A 25663-nucleotide genomic window follows, 5' to 3' on the forward strand; every position below is an offset into this window, starting at 1 on the left:
CTATGAAGAGACCTGTTTATTACTGATAACACTTCATTTGGCTAAAACCACACACACAAATACTTAAAGTGCAAATTCTCATAGGGAGTATTTATGATACACCCTGGTAGTCTGTAAGGAAAAATGAGAAGATGGTGATAGAAACTATTAAAACAAGGGTACAATTTTGAACTACTGGTATACAGAAAAATAATTAACTCTTAACTGCACATATTTTATCTGGCATATTCAATGACATATTCAAAGAGTTTGTTTCAGCCTAGAACACAAGGCCTTATCACATACAGATGCAAATCTTGTTTGGGTGGCTTCTTCAGATATATGATGAATCATACACTGGACAAAAATTTATCAAACAGTATCCAATCACTTGGAAGGCAGCATTAGTAGGCTTAAAACAGCACGAATACTAGTGACACTAAGTCTACACAGACACTTTCTTAACCTTCTTGGCCAACATCTTGCTTTGAGTGTAAAATAGTAGGCATTACACACAATTTCAAAATAGGAATATGCTCTGTTCTTTCTAAAGAAACAGAGTATTTAAGAGTGTGTATGCTTAATAAACATTACTTAGTGTACATATCAGTATTGAGAGCTGTTTTAAAAGCTGAACCAGAAAAGTAATGTTTTCGATTGCCTAAACTATTTGTTTCTTTAGAATAAAATTCCGTAACTCCTATTTTTACCAACTAAGTACTCTATAACAGGTGGTGGGTGGTGTGGATATGAAAAATAATAAACCACGATCCCCGCTCTCAGGGAGCTGAGAGTCAGGTGCTCCTTCCTAGTCAAGGGATGCTAAAAATTAATGAGAACAAACTGGTAAATGTCTTGGATTATATTATAAGGTTCAGTGGTACTAAAACTATTTCAGGTCACTTCAACTTGGCATTAATACCTTCAAAGGTCACCTTCTAAAGGGAATATCTTATGTATGTTCTATGTATATTTGTCACACTAGAGTCAGTGTGTGTCCCCTCAGGGGTATACAGCAATTGAGGCAGGGGATGGGGGAGAAAACTGAGAGCCCACATGATAAACACGGTGCCTCTTTCTGGTGGCATTATTTTCCACGAAGACTGAAGGCATCATTTTTCACTAAAACAGTTTTATTACAGAGAATGCGAAAATCACATTTTCAAGACAGAACACGAAATTTCGAGTGCAGGCTGCTTCTGATTTTGCTCTCAGGCCCCTTCCCCCAAAACATTCATGCTCCTCTGCTTTAGGATTATGCTGGTGGAAAAACTGGAGAAGCAAACTTTAAAGATATGCCACTTTGCCCTTATCTTGGTCACTTTAGTCATGCTTCTATGTTCTCTTTTTTAAGTATGCGGTCTTGAATTAACAAAGAGAAGATGTGTCTTAATGAGTATAATGGTATGGTGAATATTTTAAAGTCACCAACAGAAAACACTAACTTTGTTTCCAACCAGGAGTAAACTTAGGCTGTGTAGAGTCCAAATGAGATATTCCCTCCTTTCCACTTAGACTCCCCATGGTTTATGGTAAGATGGTTCGAGGGATAAATGTAAAATAAAATTATTCCCTCAGATCTTGTGCTTTGGATGCCCTAAGTACAAGGAAACCTGAAATAAAGTGCCAGATCAATTGACCATTCATTTTGGTTAGTATGAGTCTGTCTTCATCAGTTTCTAGAGCAATCTCAGAAAACAAGTGAATTGTAAAAGGCCATAATAAATTAATATACAGTAGTATCCAAGCAGACCAAAAAAGATTATGCAATAGATTTAAAATTACTTCTTACAATGTCTTAAATATTCTCACAGTAATAACAAAATAACCAAAAGTCCATAAACAAAAACAGCTGAGGAATAAGTTTAAAGCAATCTGAATGAATACAGTTAAGATTTCTTATAAGTGAGGTAACAGGGCACAGTTTTCACAGTAACAGCATGTGGAAGGGCATCTGGGAAGGAGGGAGGTGGAGAGAAAAAGGCATAAAACAAATCTTTCCAAGCAGAATTTGGAATTCTCAAGCATCACAAACATCAACGGAAAACATCTGAGAGAAACACCAATAGCAGCAGTTTGTAGGACAACTTCTCCATTAAACTTCAGCCAGTATCTTTGTTGCATCAATTCCAGAAGCAACTTGCTTAAGAAATAGGAGGTCTATTCCTTATATAGATATTCCAAAACATCCACTCTCTTAGAACCTGTCTGCTGAAGTTACAACATCCAAGTAATAATAATTTGTATTTAAAACAAACTCCTCAAATATCCTATACATTCTTCAAGATGAACGGAATTATGTTCAAATCACACTTAATTTACAGGTTTAATTAAGCAGGTCTTTATACAGTGAATAAAGACTCCACTCATGCATCTACTACTCAACATATACAAAAACTATATTGCGAGCTAAATTCTTCCATATATGGAGTGAAATTCAAATGTTACTTTCAATGCTCTTTATGATATCATCTTTGTTCCAACCTGAGATTTCAATGAAGGAACTTTAAAAAATTGCTAAACAGCTTTTTAGCATATGCCATAATACTAAAATGTTTAATTGTATTAAAAAAATCCTTATTCCCTCTTATACTGTCCCTGCTGGAGATGGAGAACAATCTGTCATATTACTTGTTATTTTGAGTTCTTCAATAAAAGATTTAAATAATAACTCAAGAGTTACTAAACTATCTCAACAACTTCCTCCCCTCCGGAGTTAAATAATCTTAATCTTTTGTGCTTTTTCTTATAGGTCTTATTTTTCAATCTATATTTCATTCCTTTTTATTTCTGCTATATTCTCCCCTCTCCAGTTCTCATATGATCTGAAAACACAACATCCTAACAGGAACTGAATCCTCTGAGGGGTACTTTTTCTCACCTCCTCAAAGGCCTCACTGGCTGCTTCTTAGCAGTCACTAATAAAAGGAGACAAAAGCATCACTATCTGCTCATCATAACAACAAGTAAACAACTTGCCCTCAGCCAGTTCATTTCCCACTTTTCAGGTGGTAAGTTTGCTCTTCACATGAAGCATTTTCTTTGCCACTTTACTGACTTTTCTATTGTTTATTTCCAGTGCTTTAAGCCTGCCTGATTAATTCTTTTCCTTTCCCCAAAGCAGTAGAAAATATCACTTTTGATCTACACACACTTAATGAGAAGGCATTCATTTCCATGATACTGTTCATAAAGAAAAAGATAATGTAGATCCTAAGCTGAGCTCTACTGGCCAGTACTTCTATTTTTCTTGGTTGTTTTGGGCTACTGGATTTATTTTATTAGACAAGTGTACACCCACTATGTCAAGCTCTTGTTAAATATCATGCTCAAGAGCTTGGCTGGAATCAAATAATTTCCTTAATCTATACTCTTTGAGAACATTTGTAAAATTTTACTTTTAACTTTTGATATTTAAATTTTTGACATAAGAATCCAAGCCTTAATGACTTTTCACCTTGATGAAAATGACTCCTGTTGCATTATATTGTTGCATTCAAAACTGTTCTCTTTATAACACAATGACAAGCATGGCTTTAGTGATTATGAATGAGCTGTTATATCATTTTAGCTCCACTTTGTTCTTCAGTCACTGAAACACAGATACTAAAACAGAATATACATTATTTTTCATATATATATATAGCATTGTTCATACCACTTTGTAGAATATAGGTCATTTCCTAAATGACAATCTACATTCCTAAAAGCAAATAAAGCCAAACATTCTACACATTTCTTCTTTAGTGCAAAGCCTTTGGGAACAAACTCATTCAGGAATAGTACTATTATCTACAGTCACACAGATTCAGCTATAAGAAAGAAAGGAAGGAACAAATGAACAATAGTGGCAATACAATAATTTGAAAATCACATTTGGATTATGTGGAGTCAGCCAAATGTTAGCTGATAACTGCAATAAATCAAACCATGATTTAATAAATATTCTAGTCTGTTTAATTTTATATTATTATTTTTCAAGGAAATAAATTCTCTCATACCAGTTATCTCCCACAGGCAATTTGTTTAGTATAATTATGTACATCCAAGGCTTCATGATTGTTAACTCTCATACCACGTGTGCTAAGTACTCTGTGAGCAATACAGGACAGAATACATTTTAAGAAGATTAAACAACACTTCTCTATTAACTCTTTTTCAGAGATGCAGAATCAACCAAAAGTGACATTCCCCTCCCAAAAAATTTTCCCCCACTAAAAGAGATAAATAGTACTCATGATAAAAATCTCTACAGAAGTCAGCAAGATATTAGGATAAACTGGACTTTAATTTTAAAACATGTAGCTTGTTTTGTAAGATCTAAAATCTGGATGTTTTATTTCTTAGTAAAATGAGCACTACTTCATGTGATAAAGAAACAAATATTCTTGTAAAAATGTAACTTAAATGTCAGACATTTAAATTAAAAATTCACAGCTCCTTTCTTAGTTACAGTATTTTTCTTTACTTAGAGGCTGTGCTAACCGACACAATTCTAACATGAAGATCCTTAGCTAGTTATACTAAGCCTGTTTTTATTAAGATTTTTACTTACATTCATAAGATTTTTAAATCAAAAATCTATTTTAAATAGAGGAGAAGTTCCTATATAGTTTGGAAGACTTTCTTTAACTGTCTGAAAATTAACTGATTAAATTATACTCAACGGAAGAACACTATTTCAATTCAAACCATGCCTCGAAAAGGCACTGAGAAAGAACCAAGCTGCTAGGAGTGTTGCCACTATTGTTTTATGTTCGATACATGTTAGAATTTTAAATAAATACAATAAATTTACACTGCACCAAGAGCACCTGAAACAGAGGTGCTGAAACCACAAATTGTAACACCTGTTCTAACCTAGAAATGCTAAATATCCTATTTCAAATACTCTAATTTGTAAGCTAATACCTGCGATGTAACAATGACACTTTTCCACAGTATTCTGGGAGGAGTGCCACTTTCTTGCCTATCTGATGGATTCATTTCCTTAACTAACTCTACAATTATACATTTATCTTCCTTTAAGAAAAACTGTGCTATACACAATCACAAGAATATATAACTAAGCTTAATCACACTTTAATAAGAAAACACACATTTGTATTTTGTTTCTGTTGAAGGAAGAATGACGTGTTACCATAATCCTTTTAATGTAATGACTTTTGTTCAGGATTATGAAAAAATCTGAACTATTTCTTTCCAGTCATTTCATTTCATATTTATACAGTTTGTTTAGCTAGCCAACCAAAAAGAAAGAAAAAAAAGGAAAAAGATACTTGGCCAGATGACACACAGAGAGAATGCTAACATGAGTTCAATGCATGGAGTTCTTGGTTGCTCTGTTCCATGGACCGGGGCAAAGCAACGATGTTCTGGTAAAAGCTAAACAGAACGCCAGGTCAGTCCATTTTTACTGGGCTCAAGAAAATTCTCAATCAAAGCATCAATCAATTTCTTCAATTCCTCTTCTAGTAAGGCAGTGTCACTGAGGAAAAAGGTTAACAGTTTTGAAATTCTTTATTTCCATAGCCTTAAAATGTGGTTAAATTTTTGTAACTTATTAAGAGTGCATATACTTTATGGGATGATTAAATAACTGTAAACAAGACAGAAATTCACTCGGGTAAAACAAGACAAGACTAAAAGTGGGAAGAGGGGAATCACACTCGCAGAAAACACCATTCTCACAAACTGAAATTGAACTGCATTAAAAGGAGGTCCTTGGTACATGAAACATGGATGAGTTAGAGTATATCTAAAGACTGCTCCTAAAGCAGGCAATTTAAATGGCTCAGAACACCAATACCAGGTATTAAGATAAACTGGCTTCCTGAAAAACTTCGAGGCATGCCTCTTATAGATTATTATGGGATGATACAGCATATCTTTTAGGAAGTAAAGAAAGAAGTGTGACTAAAAATATAAGATGTTTAAAAAAATACCAAGTATTCCCTTCAAAGTCATCACCTGAAGAGCTGCCATTACCCCTCAAAATCTCTCTTTTCGGAAGCCTCTCTAAAACTGCCTTCACAGTCATTTTACAAACTATGCAACACATTTAATTGTTATTATGTTAATAATTGCCCTTCATTTTAAACCGAAGATAGCAGTGTTTAATTTGCTTTAAACTCTGCTCTGAATGACTTCAGGAGGTTATTTTCTCCCCCCAAAGGAAATAAAATCTACTCTTAAACACAAAGGTTTAGAGAAATACTAAATAATTAATGTACATTGTTCTGAAGGCAATTCCAAAAAAAAAAATCTCCTTCCCAAACAGGTATTGACCAATGACAACATTATAGGAGATACTACTCATAAAAATTTAAATACCCTCTGCTGCTGCTGCTAAGTCACTTCAGTCGTGTCCAACTCTGTGTGACCCCATAGACGGAAGCCCACCAGGCTCCCCCGTCCCTGGTAAGTTAATCACAATTTATACTCTTAAAAGGATATTAATTCAGCATATTAAGTCAAATCATATTAAATGTAGAAAATGAATATTTGGCAATGAACAAATTATTTGTCGATCATTTCTTTATGCTTTGCCTAAATAGTTCAAGCTTTAAAGAGTCTTCCCAGGAATATAAATTCACTAAAAAATTAAGATTCAGTTCCCAAATAATGCAGTTCCTCAAAAAGTTAACCATATGACCCAGCAGTTCTCCTTATACCCAAGTTAAAGGAAAACATATGTCCACATAGAAACTTGAACACAAACATTCAGACCACCATTATTCATAACAGCCAAAATATAGAAATAACCTAAATGTCCCTCCTCTGGTAAATAGATTAAAAATATGGTGTATCTATACAGTGGAATATCACTGGGCCATGAAAACAAAATTTCAAAAAAAGGAATAAGGTACTGATTCATGCTAACATGGATGAACCTTGAAAACATGCTAAATAAAAGATGCCAGTCACAAAGGACCACATATTGTATGATTCCATTTATATGAAATGTCCAGAATAAGAAAATCTATAATGACAAGTAGTAGACTGGTGGTTGCCTAGGGCTGGGGAGGAGGAGAATAGGGAGTGACGGCTAATTGGGAGGGGCTTTCTTTCTGAGGTGATGAAAATGTTCTAAAATCGATTACAGTGATGTTTCCACAACTCTGAATATACTAAAAACCACTGCATTGTGCACTTTAAATGGGTGAGCTATAGGGTATGTGAATTACATCTCTTAATAAAGCATTTTTTAGTTAATGTTTACTGGAGTACATTGCTATACAATGTTGTGTTAGCTTCTGTGGTACAGCAAAGTGAAATCAGTTCTGAAATCAATAAAGCTTTTATATATACATAATATTTTAAAAGTTGATTCCTACCTCTGGTCAGGTGATGCGCACATCTCTGCATAATACTTTATCTTTGGTTCTGTTCCACTAGTCCGAAGAGTAGCAACACAGCCATTTTGAAAAGTAAATGTAATCATTTGGCTGCTTTTACTTACAGGCAGCACCTAGGCACAATTGCAACAACGGCTCAGTTACACTTGGTACCTTTCTCATTTTCAAAAGTTGTAAAATACATTTCACATATAAGGTGTGTAAAGCAGTAAAACTCATAGAAAGAGAAAGTAGCAAGGCAGTTGCCAAGGGCTAGGGGGAGGGGGAAATGAAGACTTATTTAATGGGTACAGAGTTTGAGTTTAGCAAGATGAAGAAGTTCTGGAGATCTGTTACACAACAATATGATTATTAACATTACTGAGCTCTTGAAAATGGTTAACATGATAAATTTTATGGGTTTTTTTTTTTGCGTGCTCATTCAGTAGTGTCCAGCTCTTGGCGACCCTATGGACTGTAGCCTGCTAGGCTCCTCTGTCCATGACATTATCCAGGCAAGAACACTGGCATGGGTTGCCATTTCCTCCTCCAGGGGATCTTCCTGACTCAGGGATCCAATCTGTGTCTCCTGTGGCTCCTTCACTGGCAGCAGATTCTTTACTACTGAGCTACCTGGGAAGCCCCTGCATTTTTTTTTTTTTTACTGCAATTAAAATATTTTAAATATTTTAAAGAACTTTAAAATACAAAAGATTACATTCATAATAATTCATAACTGTACGATTTACTGACTATTTATAATTTTAGAAGCATTGGATTATATACCTTATACACATGATCTCCAGGCCTCAACAATAATCCTGCAAAGTAAATATTACTGACAATTTACAGACAAGGTTCAAAGAGGGTAAACGACCTATTCAAGGTAATCAGTTAAGTGCCGGAGCAAGAAGCTGGAACCTGGCCTATCTGTCCCAAAGTCCAAACTACCTCTACTTTTGCAAAGTGCTTTACAATTTCAAGACACTTTCACAGATAGTTTTTCAACAATCTCCAAAGCAGAGTGCACACATCCTAGAGGGCAGGCAAAATAATCCACTGGGGTGCAAATATATATAATTATCTAAAAATTAAACAAGAATGAAGTTTACTGACAAAAACATTTAGATTAACACAGGTACTCTTCCTGCACCTGTGAAGGTATCTTATCTGGAGGGAACCATGGGGGTTGTACTAGGGCGGAGGGGTTGACAGGGGAGCCTTTCCTCAGGTCTCCTGAGCCTGGTCCTCTCAGTGAGTGGTACTCCTAGTTGCTCAAGACAGAGACCTTCCTTCCCTCTGTTCCACTCACAGACCATCAACTAGCAAGTCCTGGTTATTCTATCCTTTACTTAACTCAACTTTGTCAGGCTCTCTCCTTCACTACTGCTACCGTATTACCTTCAGCCTCCTGTCGTCTCTCATCTCTGTTACCGAAACGGCGTACTAATTGATCTTCCTCTCACCCCTCTCTAACCCACTCCCCATACATGCCATCCTTCCTCGCACTCCATACTACTGCTGCAGAGAACTACTTGGGGTTCCATGAAAGAAAACATGACTTCTCACCTCCAGACATAGTGCTTACTGTTCCCTTTGCCTCAAACATACTCTGTTCCTCCCATATCTGGATAACTCCTGCCCAAACTCTAGAACTCAGCTCACAAAAGTCCTCTGCAAAGCCCTGCATGAGCCCCTCATACCTGAGTAAAGGCCTTTCCTACGCTCTTTCATGGCGCTCTTGCTGCTGCTGCTAAGTCACTTCAGTCATGTCCGACTCTGTGTGACCCCATAGACGGAAGCCCACCAGGCTCCCCCTTCCCTGGGATTCTCCAGGCAAGAACACTGGAGTGGGTTGCCATTTCCTTCTCCAATGTGTGAAAGTGAAAAGTGAAAGTGAAGTCGCTCAGCCGTGTCCGACCCTTAGCGACCCCACGGACTGAAGCCCACCAGGCTCCTCCATCCATGGGATTTTCTAGGCAAGAGTACTGGAGTGGCTTGCCATTGACTTCTATATGCACCCCCTAATCATTTTGTAATCAGTTTACTTGACTGTTTCCCTACTAGACTCCTACAGTGTCTTTGTCATTACTATCTTCTCAGTGCAGCACAGAAGGGTTTGGATAAATGCCTGTTGAACACACAGATGAATGTCAATCTGAAGCTGGAGAAGAAAGAACTCAGGAAGTCTTTGACAGTCACTATGTGACCCCAGGGGATTAACAAATATCCATACTACAAGACTTACAAAATTTGTTGTAAGCATCAGTGGAGAATAGATAGGAAAGCACTTGGAATAACAAATATCATAAACTTTAAAGGGAGTCAAGGGGGGAAAAGCATCATACCCAGAACTATTTTAACCATAGCAACACTAGAGAAATAAAAAGAAGCAAAACAGTGTGGAGATTCCTCAGAAAACTGGAAATAGAACTGCCATATGATCCAGCTATCGCACTCCTGGGCATACACACCGAGGAAACCAGAATTGAAAGAGACACATGTACTCCAATGTTCATTGCAGCACTGTTTATAATAGCCAGGACATGGAAGCAACCTAGATGTCCATCTGCAGATGAATGGATAAGAAAGCTTTGGTACATATTCACAATGGAGTATTTCTCAGCCATCAAAAAGAATGCATTTGAATCAGTTTTAATGAGGTGGATGAAATTGGAGCCAATTATACAGAGTGAAGTAAGCCAGAAAGAAGAACATCAATACCGTATATTAACGCATATATATGGAATTTAGAAAAATGGTAACCTGAACCCTGTATAAGAGACTGCAAAAGAGACATAGGCATTTAGAACAGTCTTTGGGACTCTGTGGGAGAGGGTGAAGGTGGAATGATTGGAGAGAATGGAATTGTAGCATGTATATTATCATAAGTGGCCAGTCCAGGTTCGACGCATAAATTTTCCTCTGTTCATTTCTTTGCATTTGTGCTTTTTTAATAAAATTCTTTTTAAAAAAAAAATAAATAAATCCAGAAAAAAAAAAAAAACAAATTACAGAGCAAAAAAAAAAAAAAAAAATTTGGTTCTTCTTTTCAAGAAGTTTATAAACACAGAAAAACATACATGCATACAGACAGAATAACAACGAAGAACCAATTTTGGTTGACTGGATGAAAATACACAAAGGGAATATGGGTAGTATTCTACATAAGAGGCTCCAGATTTTCCAAAATATACTGTGCTCCTAGACTCTTGAGACAATATCAGACCATTATACATGGAAATTTATGTTAATAATAATAAAATAAATATAATCAGCAATCTATGGCATTTAAATGTTAGTTGAGCACCTATTGTTGTAGGCAAGAGCTTTGAGAGGCATAAAGGTATATTAGAAATGAATCTGCCACGCACAAGACAATGGTAACATGACATACAAAGTGATAAGTGAGCAGAGCACAATATATAAAGAAACCTCAGGAGGAAGATATCTGATTATGAGACCTGGAGGGTGTATGGAGGAGGTGACATCTGCATGAAGTCTTAAACAGTGAAGTCTAAAGTGGGATCTGCAGCAGTAGGAAGAAAAGGTGGACTAAGGAAAAAGCTTGAGCAAAAATAGAAAAATAATTTTTTAATGTATATATGTAAGAAGTATATGTAAGTTATTCCATTTGGCTGGAGATATAGGAAATAAGGTTGAAAAGGGATACTACTGAGCCACCTAGGAAGCCACGCATTCATAGGGAATAAGGTTGAAAGGGAAGTTAAAACTGGAAAGACACATAGCTTTGAAATTATAGGCATTTATTTATTTATTTATTTATTTTTTAGGTGCTAAGATTATTAGTAAAACATTCATCTTTTATAAATTTATATTCTATTTATAAATTTTTAATTGAAATATAGTTGATTTATAATGTGTTAGTTTCAGGTATACAGCAATATATATATATATTCTTTTTTAGATTCTTTTCCATTATAGGTTATTAAAAGATATTGAGTATAGTTCATACTGTGAAGTAGGTGCATGTTGGTTATTTATTTAACGTGTGTATATTTTAACTCCAAAGAAAGTTAGTGATTTAGTCATGTCTGACTCTTTGTAATCCCATGGACTGTAGCCCACCAGGCTCTTCTGTCCATGGAATTCTCCAGGAAAGAATACTGGAGTGGGTAGCCATTTCCTCTCCAGGGGATCTTCCTGACCCAGGGATCGAATCCAGGCCTCCCGCATTGTAGGTGGACTCTTAACTGACTGAGCCACCTTTAACTCCAAACTCCTGCTTAATCCCCCGTTCCTTTTCTCCTTTTGTAAGCAAAAGTTTTGTTTTCTATGTCTATGAGTCTGTTTCCGTTTTGTAAATAAGTTCATTTGTATCATTTTTTAGATTCCACATAAAAGCAATATCATATGATGAAATTATAGGCTTTTAGACTTAAAACATTTTCAACATTATTTAGCATTATCACACTTTTTCCCTCCCTCCCACCCTCCCTTCCTTATTCTGTCTCTCATCCTCCTTCCCATTCCCCACCCTCAGGGCGTACTATACCCTTGGGGAGTGACGAGGACAGGATGGGGGAGAGTCAAAGCCAGTTAGTGAACTTACAACTGCTCTGGAGAAAACAAAGGATCCTAAGTTTTAAGAAACTCATAGGCTTGACCTTCCATTTTACTGTAGTATGAATTATGATAAATTGTTAAAAACTTAAAAATATAGGTACTTACTGATTTCTTATTAGGCTGGCTGCTGTCATATCCAGTGGTAATATCTCGTACATGCAATATAGCAAATGTCCCACAAAACTTTGGGTATTCTTTTGGAGAATCAAAATTGCGAAGCCTTTCAAATATACTTTTGATAGTAGTTGGATCATAACATAAGAAATATGAAGTTTTTGAAATATGATAACCATATCTGTACAAAGATTTAAAGTGTTAAAATCAGATTTCAAGTCACTCTTTAGAAAAGTACAAATTAAAGATAAGCCTATTATTGTGTTAAGCAGATAGTGGCAGTTCTTAATGCAGACAATATTAGTACTTTTTAAAAAAGAATGACTATTCCTCAAAACAAGTTTATAAAGTTAAAAGTAGCACCAAAAAAATTAGAACACGAAATTCCAAATAGTAGAACTTACTTTTCATAAACGTTAATCAGTTGCTGTTTCAATGTTATATTCATGGTTTCCAGATAAGATGCCATCTCAGCAACAACAACGGCTGCACTCACACCATCTTTATCCAAAACTGAAGTTCCACACAGAAAACCTAAGAATTAAAAAACACCTTTAAAAAGGATGAACCCATAAGCCTACATATAATTTCAGTAGTTTCATATGTCTTCAGAAGGATCAACGCATTTCAGAGCCTGGAAATAAAGGAAACCCACTGATATGGAACATATGTAGGGGACCTGTAAGGGTATTTTTTTTTCTGATGAAGGACGTATCTACACATTTCTGAGTTCTTGATAGTTTTTATAACTCAAAATGTAAAGCCAGATGACAAAAATTCCTCTCTACAGAATTACTATATTTGAAAAAAGTGCTCTCATTCATATTTCAAATATTTTAATATTTACTACATACCTATAGACTCTTCAAATGAAAAAAGGACTTCTTTCCCATTTTCCAGGAGGTCTTTTATCCTACTTCCAATCCATTTAAAACCTGGTAATGTTTCCTGAAATGCAGAAGAGGCCACTCTAGTTAAGGGACTCTCTCAAAAAAATATATATTAGAGAAAAGCCCATCACTAAATGCACATAACACTTTGATAATGATCTTCTGTTATGGTCTTCAGTCCACAAAGATTTATATAGTGGTAAACATATAGTCATAAAGTGCATGGATACATACACTGCCATGACTGATGACCTGCTATTTATCGAGCATAGTAATAGTAATATAATTCACCAAATATAATCCAGTAAGTGGTGATGTATATAGTCACAAAGTACCATAAATCCACACATATATTATGATCATACACTATCTATCAAGCACTATAATAGTTGCTTTACATCACTATCTTTTTCAATGCTCACAAAAACTCTGTTACTGAAACAGAAACTCATAGGTTCAGTAAATTTGCCCAAGAGTACCCTGCATATGAGACAGCCAGGATTCAGTATCACTTCTCAGAACCCGCTCTTTAAGTTGCATTATAAGCACTAATGTAAAAGTGCCTATGAAGGTTGTAATTTGTCCCTCTGAGTAACCAAAGGCCATAAAGCTTTTTAACAATGCACTTTCAACGTTATCACAACATATACTTGAACCAAGTATACTTTTACCATAACACCATGACCCAAATAAAACTATCAAGAAAGTTACTGGGTTCTTCTTTGGTAATTAGATTTGAGGACTTTTCATCTGATGAGCTTAAAGACATGAACTGCTTTAGAGTCAGAAAGAGCATGTGATACACAGTGACTCTAGAGCTCTCTTACTAATTTAAGATTTCTCATTCACCTCTCCACCTCCTCACTGGGGGGGGGAAAAAAGCCCAAAATCTCTGCAGCACCATCTCCTGGAATAAAAACAAGAAAGCACATACATAATACTGGTCTTTAGAATGTTTTTTCTCTTTTGTCCTCATTATGCATTTTCTTGCTACAAGGAAAAGACCCTGATGCTGGGAAAGATTGACAAAAGGAGAAAAATGGGGCAACAGAGGATGAGACGGTTGGATAGCATCACTGACTCAATGAACAAGAGTTTGAGCAAACTCGGGAGATAGTAAAGGACAGAGAAGCCTGGCATGCTGCAAGTACATGGAGTCCCAAAGAGCTGGATACGACTGACTGACTGAACAACAATGGTAAATCAGAATTTTAGGTTTGAATGAATTTTCACTTTCCTCTATTTTGCTATTTGTAGTTTAGAAAGCCAGAGACTGAAAGTTCTATTTCATTAAGAAAGGTACCATTTTCTTTTAGTTAGCCTATTAGTGTTAAGACCTATAGCTTGACTGTGGCTCAAGAAAAACGCCCAGAGGTGACTTTTTCACTGATACTTGGCAAAGTGGACAGAGGAAAAGCAACTTAATTGGCATTAGTCCCAGTAGCTATAAAAGGGGTCAGTTTAACTGCCCAAGGTTCACAAAGGTTAATGATCTGTGCTTGGAGAGAATCATTATGTTTTTTGAATGTAGATCACTGGGTCTTAATTTGTAATTTAGGAGACTACTTAAAGTTTCTTTTCTTTTTTATTTAAAAGTTTCTTAAGATTGAACCTGAAGAGGCGAAACAAGCGGTCATGACACCTACAGTTTTTTGGAGTGGAGTTTATGTTATTTATGAGGTCCTGGGAGCCAGATTTTCTTGGTAAGAAAGCCAGATACTGTTGTATGGAAAAATAAGCATTAATGCAATTTGAAAGAATGTTTATCTTAGTTTCAGAAACTCACATGTAGGATGAATTTGGCTCAAGGTTTCCAAACTATCAAAAAGACTTAATCTTTTAGTTAAGTGTTAATAGAATTTGAAAAAAAGAGGGAATCAGAAATGAAATCTATAAAAGGCAACTTTGGTGGGGAGATGGCTTTAGCTTACAGAAATAAGTTTAGAAAAGGAGCACATAGATATTACCTATTCTTACCTCAAAGTGAAATCCTTCTTTTAGTGCAATTGCCTTCAAAATTTTGGAAGAGACTGTGGTGGCTAACATATAAATGTTCTTCACATCAGCATTTCTTGATTTACTTTTCTTCCAGCAATCAAACATCCACCACCCAAACAAGGCTGCCAACTCATTCCCTGTGAAAACTTTCCAAACACCACTGTAGACAGAATGAAAATTCAAGTCAAGATCTTTGTAACTTCTCATTAAAACTTCTTGACCCCAGGGCCTACAAATTACCATCCTTCACAAAGGAAAATCTAAAAACTACTGTATGGGATTTTTGAGAAAACATTTACTATTACTTTTCTAACTGATCAGGGTGAGCGTAGGGTAGGAATGGCAGCAATGTACTTTGAAAAGCTATGACACTGTTACTTGTATTTTCTTACTTAAAGAGAAAAAGGTTATAATATGGTGTCTGTTTTATGTAAGGACATTCGTCATGACATTATAATGCCCAAATACACAACAACCCAAAGAACCATGATTAGGAAATGATTACATTCATAAAGCAATCTGTTGAGATACTACACTAGTTTAAAAATTAATATTTTAAACAATATTTAAAGATAGAGAAAAATGCTCATAGTACAATATTATGTGGAAAATAATCAAGACACAAAAGTATTTATATATATATATATAGGATGATCACAATGTTATAAAAAACAAATATATCTTGAACATTTGAATGAAGAAAACATAGGAAGGAAATGTCAAAATATCAACCTAGGTGGTTATCTCTGGATAGTGGGCTTACAAGAGATTTCTTTTCTTTTTAATTATTTCCAATGAGCCTATAAGATTTAAAATAAAAAACTGTTTTTCAAAGTTTAAGATTTTAATCAAATAACAGTTTCTACTAACTTCTCCTGTAGTTCTGCCACTGCCAGTCGGTCTGCATCAGGATCTGTAGCCAGCACTATCCGGGCATTTTCTTTCTCTGCCAGTCTCAAAGAAAGTTCCTGAAAGAGTGACCCAAAAAGCTGAACTACATTGAAAATGTTAAATTCAATGTTCATATTCCTAAATGTAGGCACTATGTTAGTGATAATGAATTTTAGAAGGAATATAGTTTAGCTAATTTTTTTAACTTTATTTCATAGAAATATAGTTGATTTACAAGGTTGTGTTGATATCTGCTGTACAACAAAGTGGTTCAGGTACACATATAAATATATATATATATTCATTCTTTGTCATATTCTTTTCCACTATGGTTTATCATAGGATATTGAATATAGTTCCCTGTGCTATATAGTAGGACCTTGTTGTTTATCCATTCCATACATAATAGTTTGCATCTGCTAATCTAGTTTGGCTAAATTTAAAATAAGAGTATGAAGTAGGGAAATCCACCATAGGGATATCAAACAAAACAGAATATATGACTCTAATATAATTTAAAAGATGTAAGCTAAAGTAGTTTTTGCTTCTGTAAGTAATCTTTGAATTGTCAGAGTCCTATCCACATGATAAACTTTAATATACTAAATCATAATTTAAATACAGAAAAAATATACCAGCACAGATTCCCCTTCTTCAGGATTTGGGCATTTAACAGTAGAAAAGTCTGGATCAGGATCTTTTTGTTCTGGTACTGGAATTGGAGGCTTAAAACCAAATACTTGAAAAGCCAATTGTACATAGTCATGTCCGACTCCATGAAAAGACGTATGTACAAATTTCAAGGTGGTCTTTGAGTTTAATTCCCTGTAAAGGAAAATATTCAATCACTGTCATAAAACTCATTACTTGTGGTATAATTAAAATAATCTCAAGAAAAGGCTAAAATCTATTTTGTCAGGATAGGAAAACTACACTCAACAAACCACAATGTTTTCTGAAAACAGTGTTAGCTATTTATGGAATAGTTATAGAAACATGGAAATTGGTAAGGAAAACTCAAATTTTAGAGGAAATTTCCTTATCTTATATACAGTGAATACATACATTGAGTTATAATTTTTAACAACTTTATTAAGAGGTAATTAGTAGTAGTTAAAAAGTAGTTTAAAAGTGTAAGTGGCTAAGTCGTGTCTGACTCTTTGTGACCCCCTTTGTGGACTGTAGGCTATCAGGCTCCCCTGTCCACAGAATTCTCCAGGCAAGAATACAAGAGTGGGTAGCCATTCCCTTCTCCAGGGAATCTTCCTGATGCAGAGATTGATCCCAGGTCTCTTGCATTACAGGTGAATTCTTTACCAACTGAGCTACCAGGGAAACCCATCAATATACTATAAATTCATCCTTCTAAAGTATACAATTCAATGGTTTTCACTATATTCACAGAGTTGTTCAACCATTACCATAAACAATTTTAGAAAATTCTAATTACCCCCCAAAAAACTCCATACCCCATAGCCACCACACCCTAACCCTCGCATTTTTCCCAGTCAGAGGCAACCACTAATATACTTTCTGTTTCTATCTCTATAGATTTGTCTACACTAGACATTTCATATCAATATAACCATGCAATATGTGGTCCTTTGTGACTGGCTTCCTTCACTTAGCCTATTTTTAAAATTTATCCATGCTGTAGTATGCAACAGTACTTCTTTTTTACTGCTGAATAATATTTCAGTGTGTGGATATACTATGAATATATTTCTAGCCATTCATCTATTGATGAATATTTGAATATTTGGGTTATTTCTACTTTTTGACTACTATGAACTGTATTATTTACCTATAATTTTAATATAATGAATAGCCAACACATTTTTATCCTTATATTTTCTGTTATTTGTTACTCTTATGTTAAGGTAATATTATCCGACATTCCCCCTTGGATACCTGTAAAAACAGATCTTTTTCAGATCATCCATGTATCTCCTACAAATGTCCTGCAAAGGATCTCTCTTTAGTGGGCTGGTATCCACTAAATTATCATTCCAAGAACCATTCCAGGGTTCCACACATTCTTCTATACATTTCAGAATTTCTTTATCATGAGGAGATGTGATCTGAGCACCATTTTCCCAATAAACCTAAAAGATAGGTAAACACAGCTATAAGCACTTGAAATGTTGACCATATGTTTTCTAAGCTACAGTAGGGATATTTGACTTTACAAAGAAGCATACCAAATTAGTCAAGTAGACAATGTCAACGCTGGACTAACTTAATAAATACCTAAGGATATTGATGGTAATGATTCCAAAGGGACTTTTCAACAAAATGATTCTGTATTATTTTCTCATTTAGAAGTACATTTTAATAACAATACAAGTAAAATATAATCAGGGCACCATTATGACTGTTAAAATATGCATATATCATAGCATCCAATCATAATCTTAGATCTATAACTATATACTAAAGAAGATCTAAGAAACCATGGAAAAAACTTGATACTATGAAATTTTAGCATTATAAAGTGGTTCTGTTATATTATAAAGAAGAATATATTTTTTGGCTATAAATTAAACTAGAATTTATGTCACACCAAATAAAGTCTATTCCAGGGAAGACAATAAACATATTAATTATTCCATACACATTTCGGTATATGTATTTTCAGTATTTAATGATACAGTATTTAATTTCATTAGACTGTCAGTTTATCAAGTAGTCAAATCAACAAGACATTAGGAACAGTTAACAAAAAAAGCAGAAAATGTATTTCTATAATTCACAGGATCTCAAAGTTAGAAGGAACTCATTTATACCAACTTCTCCCATGTATTTGACATGAATCCCTTCTACCACATCCTGAATGAAGAAAAGAAGAATACTTTTGAATATACACTATGTACTAAACTCTGTGCCAAGCAATATGGTAGACTAGATGACTCAAAAGGCTAAAGTAGAAGAAGTATTGTCTAAAACGCATAGCTTAGTTCACAAAAAGGAAAGAGAAAACTCCAGGCAGTGGGAAAAAATGAAAGAATGACAAACTTGAATGATAAAGCTGTGCACTGATGCTGTGGCCAACTGGCCTTTGAGAAGGCCAACTGGCCATTTATCTGGCTCTTGACTGTAATGCCCAGGTGGAAAGCAGGAAAATGGAACTGAGATGCCCTACTTAGTGGAAATATCAAATAGAAAAAGTTCTGCCCACTATTACTGAAAGATGATAAGGTAGCATGTCTCTCTTCTTAAGTTCTGGGTGATTAAAAAATTTCAAATCTGAGGTCTACATTAACATAAAAATTGCTCCCAGTTGGTGAAACTCCTGAGGTTCCTGCAGAAATTTAAAAAACAAAACCAAAAATCCAGTTGAAGGGATGCGCCCACATTCCAAGCAACCAACAAGATCCTGTTCATGAGTCCTGAAAGCTCTCCATGAAAATTTATTTAACATGAGAAAAATAACCGTGGCCTTTCTCCCTGCCTTTCTCCCTGCCTTGTATGTGATTGTGATGCCTAGAGGTACAGCACCCCTTATACAATGAACACTTGAAGAAAAGGCCAAAACAAAACTGCAGGGATGCAAGGTCTAACAACATTGAGCTATAGAACCATACCAGCTGCCACATACTTCTGGATTTTTTGTTATGTGAGAAAAATTAACTCCTATCAACTTTAGCCACTTTTGTGGGTTTTCTGAACCTGTAGCAGAAAGCATCCCTCCCTGATACAGTAACACAGAAATCTGTGCAAAAAAATGTACCTAGGAATAAACTTAAAAAGAAACGTGAAAGATTAAAAAATCTTTAAAATGTTACTAAAGGGTCTAAAAGAAGTCTTATAAGAATAGAAAGACACATTCTGTTCTTGAATAAAGAGACTCAAAAATTACAAAAATACTGAAGCTCTCTAAAGTAATGTACAAGTGAAATATGATACCAATAAAAATGCCAAAATAATTTTTCCAGATGGAGAAAAATACCATAATAACATGCATGGAAAAATAGTCAAAAGGTAAACAATAATATGGGGAGAAATACCTGAAAGACAGATGACAAAGAGCTACTTTGGAGTTTTCACAGATCTACAAGGAAAAGAGCAACGAGCAACTACTGAAGACAAAAATGAGTAAAGCCTTTAATAGACTTTTCAGGAAAGGGAACACAAATATCTTATAAATGTATGAAAAGACGCTCAACCTCATTCACAAGACAAGTACAGATTCAAGATAACATTTCCACGTATCTGATGGGCAAAGATGAAAAGATTTGACAAACAATAATGGACGGTGTGGGATAAACTCTCCTATGTTGCTGGTGAGAGTAGCAGTTGGAACAACCACTTTGAATAGAGAATGACAAACTTTATTTCACAGTTCCTTTGACTCTGAAGTTTCACGTCTAGAAACATATTCTATAGCTCAGCAGGACCACAGAAATATAATGTGAGCCACAATGCAAGCCACATATTTCACATGCCTTTTTTGCATTGAGTCTTCGAAATCTGGTGTGTATTTTACATTTACAGCACATCTCAGACTAGTCATATTTTAAGTGTTAGGTAGTCACAGGTGGCTGTTGGCTATCAGATTGGACAGTGCAGCTACAGAGAATAAGAATAAAAACAACAGGTAACATTTATTGAGTATTTATCAGAGCCAGATACTATACAAAGCATTTTTCATGCACTGTCTCCCTTAATCCTAACTCTCTACCTAAAATACTGGTTCTATTATTACTCTCAGTTTACAGATGGGGAAACCAAAGCATAGAGAAAGTAAGTAATTTATCTTAGGTTACAAAGCTTCTGAGTGGTGGAGGTAAGTTTCAAATCCAGTCCATAACACTCTTAACCACTATTCTATAACGACTCTATAAATCTACTTGTGTATATGAACAAAGATGTGTATAGAATATTCACTGTAACACTGTTGGTAAGCAGTAGCTGATTAGAAACAAAATAAAATGTTTATCAACAGGGATTGGTTAAATAAATTAGGATTCATCCATATAGGTTTTTAAAGATGAATGAGGCAAACCTATTTATAGATCAACTGATGTAGAGAATGATCTCTAAGACTGTTTCGCACTGTTGTGTGAAAAAAAAAAGGTGCAGAACACTATATATAATACCCTGACATTTATGAAGGGAAAAGAGGGACTGAACAATACTACTCATATGATTACACAGGCAGAGATTACCTCTGGAAGGAAACTAAAACCAGCAACAGTATTTGCTTCTGAAAAGGGATGCTCGGGGAAAATACTCTTTATTGTTTAACATTGTTTAACATTTATACTTTTTACCTTGTGCTTATACTTTAAGAAAAAAAAATCTTTGAGGGTCAACTCTATGACAAGTATGTTCAATAACAATAAATACCGAAACAAAGTCCCACCACCCATGAGCTTTGGGGAATTGGGGGGGAGGAGGAGGATCGAACAAACAAGTCAATAAACAAACATGATAATTCATTATAAAAAAAGCAGGTAATTATAGACAGTGATAAGTTCTGTGAAGAAAATAAATGAAGAGAAGATCATTGAGGGAAGCCACTTCAGATAAGGCGGCCAAGGAAGGTCTCTTCAAGGAAGCAACCTCTGGGCAGGAAACTTAAGGATGAAAATAAGCAAGTCTGCAAGATTTGTGGAAGAGCAGTCCAGGCAGAGGAACAAACAAAAGGCTTAGTGTGGGAAAGGGTTTGGTACACTGGAGGAACTGGGAGAATGGAAAGAAGCTGCAGAGTGACCAGGACACAGTGAGCACAGAAGAGGACTGAATGGAATGCGGTGGAAGAGGCAGGCAGGAGACAGAGTCCTGTAAGCCCCAAGGTAAGGAGATTGGATTTAGCAGGAAAGCTAACGTGACCAGTTTCTATTTTAAAAGACCCTCTGGCTACTTGGTGGAGAATGGACTGCAGGGAAGAACAATGGAAGCAGGGAAGAGACCAGCTAGGATGATGTTTGTTGTTCAGGCAAAGACAATGGTTTAGAACCGTGGAGGTAGAAGACATGGGCAGAAGTAAACATATTCTACATAGATTTTGGATGCAGAATTTGTAGAACCTGTTAGTAAATTAAATGTCTGGAGTGAAGGAAAGGGAGTAAAGAATGAATTTTGGTTTTTGCTTGGGTGGGTGGTAGTTTGAATTTATAGAGATGGGTAAGACTTGGGGAGAAACACACTTGAGTGTATACATGGCAGGTTGTGGAAGAATCAAGGCCTCTGTTCTAGAGATACTAATTTTGAGACATGTTAGGCATCCCAATGGATATCAGGTTGGCAGCTGGATGTAGGAGTCTGATGATCAGAGAACAGATCTGGGTTCTTTACTCTCTTTGACAGTTGACCTCTCCCTCCTTGCCTCTTAACCCTTTGGTTTTTGTAACATCAGTCTCTTTCTGTCTTTGTCCTGTTTCCAGATCCTCTTCTTTCTCCCTTCATTTGAAGTTGATATTCCCTAGGGATCCATTCTTGACCTCTTTTTCTAACCTACACTGTCTCTGGGCTGCCCATTCAAATAAAGAACTTCCAAATATTTTTAAACGCTCTAACATAATATATACAGTGATCCCAAATTTCTCCCCTGAACAACAGATCTGCATATTCAACTGCCTACAGGTTGCTGCTGCTTGATTGACCCACAAATCCCTCAAACTTAATTATGTCCCAAACTAATGAATTAGGCTTCTTCACTGCTTCTGTAAATGGTAATACTTCCCACTTAGCTGGCAAGGGTCAAAATCTTAGATTAGTATAAAATATTCTTTTCCCCAGTAAACCAGAGCTCAGTGTGCCTGGAGTCCCCCCCTACACAAGAAGAAAAAGAAATATTAGATTATAGACTCATGAGCCAGGAGCCCCAAATGCTGGTTCAACACTGCTGTATCTTGTCTGCCCCTTCTGAGCACTCTTCACCGTTCCCCACCCCGCTTTCTGCCATGAAGCCTGACATATCAAACAGATCCTGTGGCCAATAGGGAGTCCCAGCAGAAGACTGGAGGGAAAGGAGGAGAATGAGGTCAAAGTATCATTCCTCCAGCTCTCTTCCTTCAAACTCCTACTCATTCTTCAAGTTCTTGGTACAAAATGATTTTGTCTCTGAAATGGTAGATAGGATGATTTGGGACGGGCTGGGGAAATCCAGGGCAGTAAGATATCAGAAGTAAAAAGACCACTGAAAAGACTTTTGTAATAGTACATAAGTATATAAAGTAGAATAATACATATTGAGATGTAATAAGGGCCAGTAAGGATACACATTCTTTGAGTGGTGGTGGTACTCAGTAGCTTCAATTGTGTCCGATTCTTTGTGACCCTATGGACTGTGGCCCACCACGTTTCTCTGTCCATGGGATTTTCCAGGGAAGAATACTGGAGTGGGTTGCCCTGCCCTTCTCCAGGTGATCTTCCTGACCCAGGAATCGAATCCACATCTCCTGTGTTTCCTGCATTGCAGGCAGATTCTTTACCCACTGAGCCACCTGGGAAGCCATTCTCTGAGGGGCAGCCTCAGTGTCTTTATATTATCTGTTTCCAAAGTCTAACCCTGCTTCCCACTGCAGAAAATATACTCAGCACGTATTATTTAAATAAAATAAGAACTATGAAATAATCAAAGATGAAGAGTCCAAGTTTTACCTTGTATCCATTGTCTTCTTTGCGGTTGTGAGATGCCGTAATCATCACTCCTGCAACTGCTTTGAGTTCCTGGACTGCATATGGCTAAAAAAGCAATAACACTGTAATTCTGTTTCCTGGAAACTCATGCATTTGACACAAGAATAAATAAACAAATATTTGATTAAATAACTGGAAAAGACATTAAGATATAAATAGCCTAAGACCTTAATAATCAACTCCAGGTTCACTAGGTGGGATATAACTAAAGCCATCTAACTATTAGGTCATCAGTAACCACCTGGTGGCTCAGAGGTTAAAACGTCTGCCTCCAATGCGGGAGACCCGGGTTCAATCCCTGGGTCGGGAAGATCCCCTGGAGAAGGAAACGGTAACCCACTCCAGTATTCTTGCCTGGAGAATCCCATGGACGGAGAAGCCTGGTAGGCTACAGTCCACGGGGTCGCATAGAGTCGGACACGACTGAGTGACAGAACGGAACAGAACGGAACGGAACCACCTGTTAGACTGAATGCTTTTTCCCCCTAGTCTCATTTAATTTAGTCTTATAATGATTTTGTTCCTTTAACAAATATTTAACAAACACCTACTATATGCCAGATATTCCACCAGACTCTGGAGATATGAGAGGGGAATCTAATCATAAAATATTAGACCTGGAATTAAATTTAGAAATCATCTAATCTATCATATTTTACACACTGTATACTGTTTATTCAATATTATGTAATCATAAGAGAGAATTATACAAGTGTGGAACATAGGTCTCTTGCCTTTTGATTTGAAGATTTTTACATACACTCTGTGGCCTCTATAGCATATAAAAATCAATTTACCATTTCTCCCAAAGTTAATTCCCAGGTTGAATTTCCCTTTTTCATCACAGTTATTATTTATTTTCCTAAGATGCTCCGCCATTCTACCATCACATCCAACTTCTCTCCTCCTGGCCATGGGGGAATGGGCACATGACACTGATCTGACTACAGTAACCTATTCCTTTGATGATTTATCTCAGAGACTGGCTCATAAGACCCAATTCTTCTCCAAGATATTTTTGCTATAAGTAGATTTCCTCTGACTCAAAGACATGGTGATAAAGAGTGCCAAAAACAACTTCCCTAGCAAATAGAGCAGATCCACTTGCAATAAGAGAGGAAGGCCAACACATAGTTACAGATGGTAATGGTAACCCAGAGGCAAGACTCCTACAAAAAAGTTCAACATTTCTGGGCCTTCCTTGGTTTCTGTCATTCATTAGAGCTAATTGTTTAAAAATTCCTTCAATTTTTTGATCCACTCTGTATATGTCCAATAAATCACTAGTAACAGATAATGGAGACATCATCTAATCATATAACAATTGGTAAAACTTGCCAACAAAATCATGTAGACCTGACATTTTTATTTTGAGAAGATTAATAAAAATCAGTTCATTTTCTTGAGTGACTACAGGTCTGTTCAGGCTTTCTATTTCTTACCAGTTTTGATGTATTAATTATTCAAGAAAATTGGCCAGTTCTCCTAAGTTTCACATTTATTTGCATCACGTTCAGAATATTGTGGTTTTCTTAATCTGTTCTTAGTCACTCAGTCATGTCCAACTCTTTGCGACCCCATGGACTGTAGCCCACTAGGCTCCTCTGTCCATGGGGATTCTCCAGGCAAGAATATTCAAGTGGGTTGCCATGCCTTCCTCCAGGGGATCTTCCCAACTCAGGGATCGAACCCAGGTCTCCTGCATTGCAGGAGGATTCTTTACCATCTGAACCACCAGGGATAGTCTTTTCTCTTTTTTTCTTCAGTACCCTTGCCAAAAGGTCTATTTTACTATTTGTCTCTTCAGAAAGCCAACTCCTGCTTTTGGTGATACCCTCCTTTTATTTTCCATTTAGCTGATTTTTCCTTTATCATTATTATTTTTAAAATTTTATTTGGATTTATTCTGTTTTTATCCTAACATACTAAAGTCTTAGTTCATTACTTAAAAATTTTTTCCTAATATATTCATCAAGACTATAAATTTCTCTTTAAGTAGAGCTTTAGTTAAATCTCATAGTTTTTTTGCTACTTAGTGTTTTCATTGCTGCTCATTTTAAAATCCAGACAGTCCTTGCTTTGCAAAGTTCCAATACACATGAATTTCCAATACCATGTTTAAGTAAATAATACCAGTCTTCCAAAAACATGCTCAAATTTCAGTTGCCTATGCTGTAACTATATCAAGTAAAAACTCAGCTCCTAGCTCTTCAGTCTGAA

General features: G+C 35.9%; 1 protein-coding gene across 2 annotated transcripts in view; it reads right to left on the bottom strand.

The window, feature by feature from the left end:
* PGM2L1 (phosphoglucomutase 2 like 1) overlaps positions 1 to 25663 on the bottom strand; it is a 60922-nt gene continuing 35259 nt past the window's right edge. For both annotated transcript variants that reach the window (XM_055423663.2, XM_088843186.1), the window contains exons 5-14: positions 23405 to 23488; positions 17708 to 17901; positions 16432 to 16621; positions 15776 to 15873; positions 14885 to 15065; positions 12872 to 12965; positions 12422 to 12551; positions 12009 to 12198; positions 7317 to 7450; positions 1 to 5467 (exon numbers count right to left, since the gene is read on the bottom strand). In XM_055423663.2, coding sequence (XP_055279638.1) covers positions 5365 to 5467; positions 7317 to 7450; positions 12009 to 12198; positions 12422 to 12551; positions 12872 to 12965; positions 14885 to 15065; positions 15776 to 15873; positions 16432 to 16621; positions 17708 to 17901; positions 23405 to 23488 — 1398 coding nt within the window. In that variant the 3' untranslated portion in view covers positions 1 to 5364. The remainder of the gene's footprint in view (positions 5468 to 7316; positions 7451 to 12008; positions 12199 to 12421; positions 12552 to 12871; positions 12966 to 14884; positions 15066 to 15775; positions 15874 to 16431; positions 16622 to 17707; positions 17902 to 23404; positions 23489 to 25663) is intronic.

This window comes from Moschus berezovskii, chromosome 14 (genome assembly GCF_049115385.1).
Source record: "Moschus berezovskii isolate FMDL1 chromosome 14, NW_MosBer_1.0, whole genome shotgun sequence".
Lineage (NCBI taxonomy): Eukaryota > Metazoa > Chordata > Mammalia > Artiodactyla > Moschidae > Moschus > Moschus berezovskii.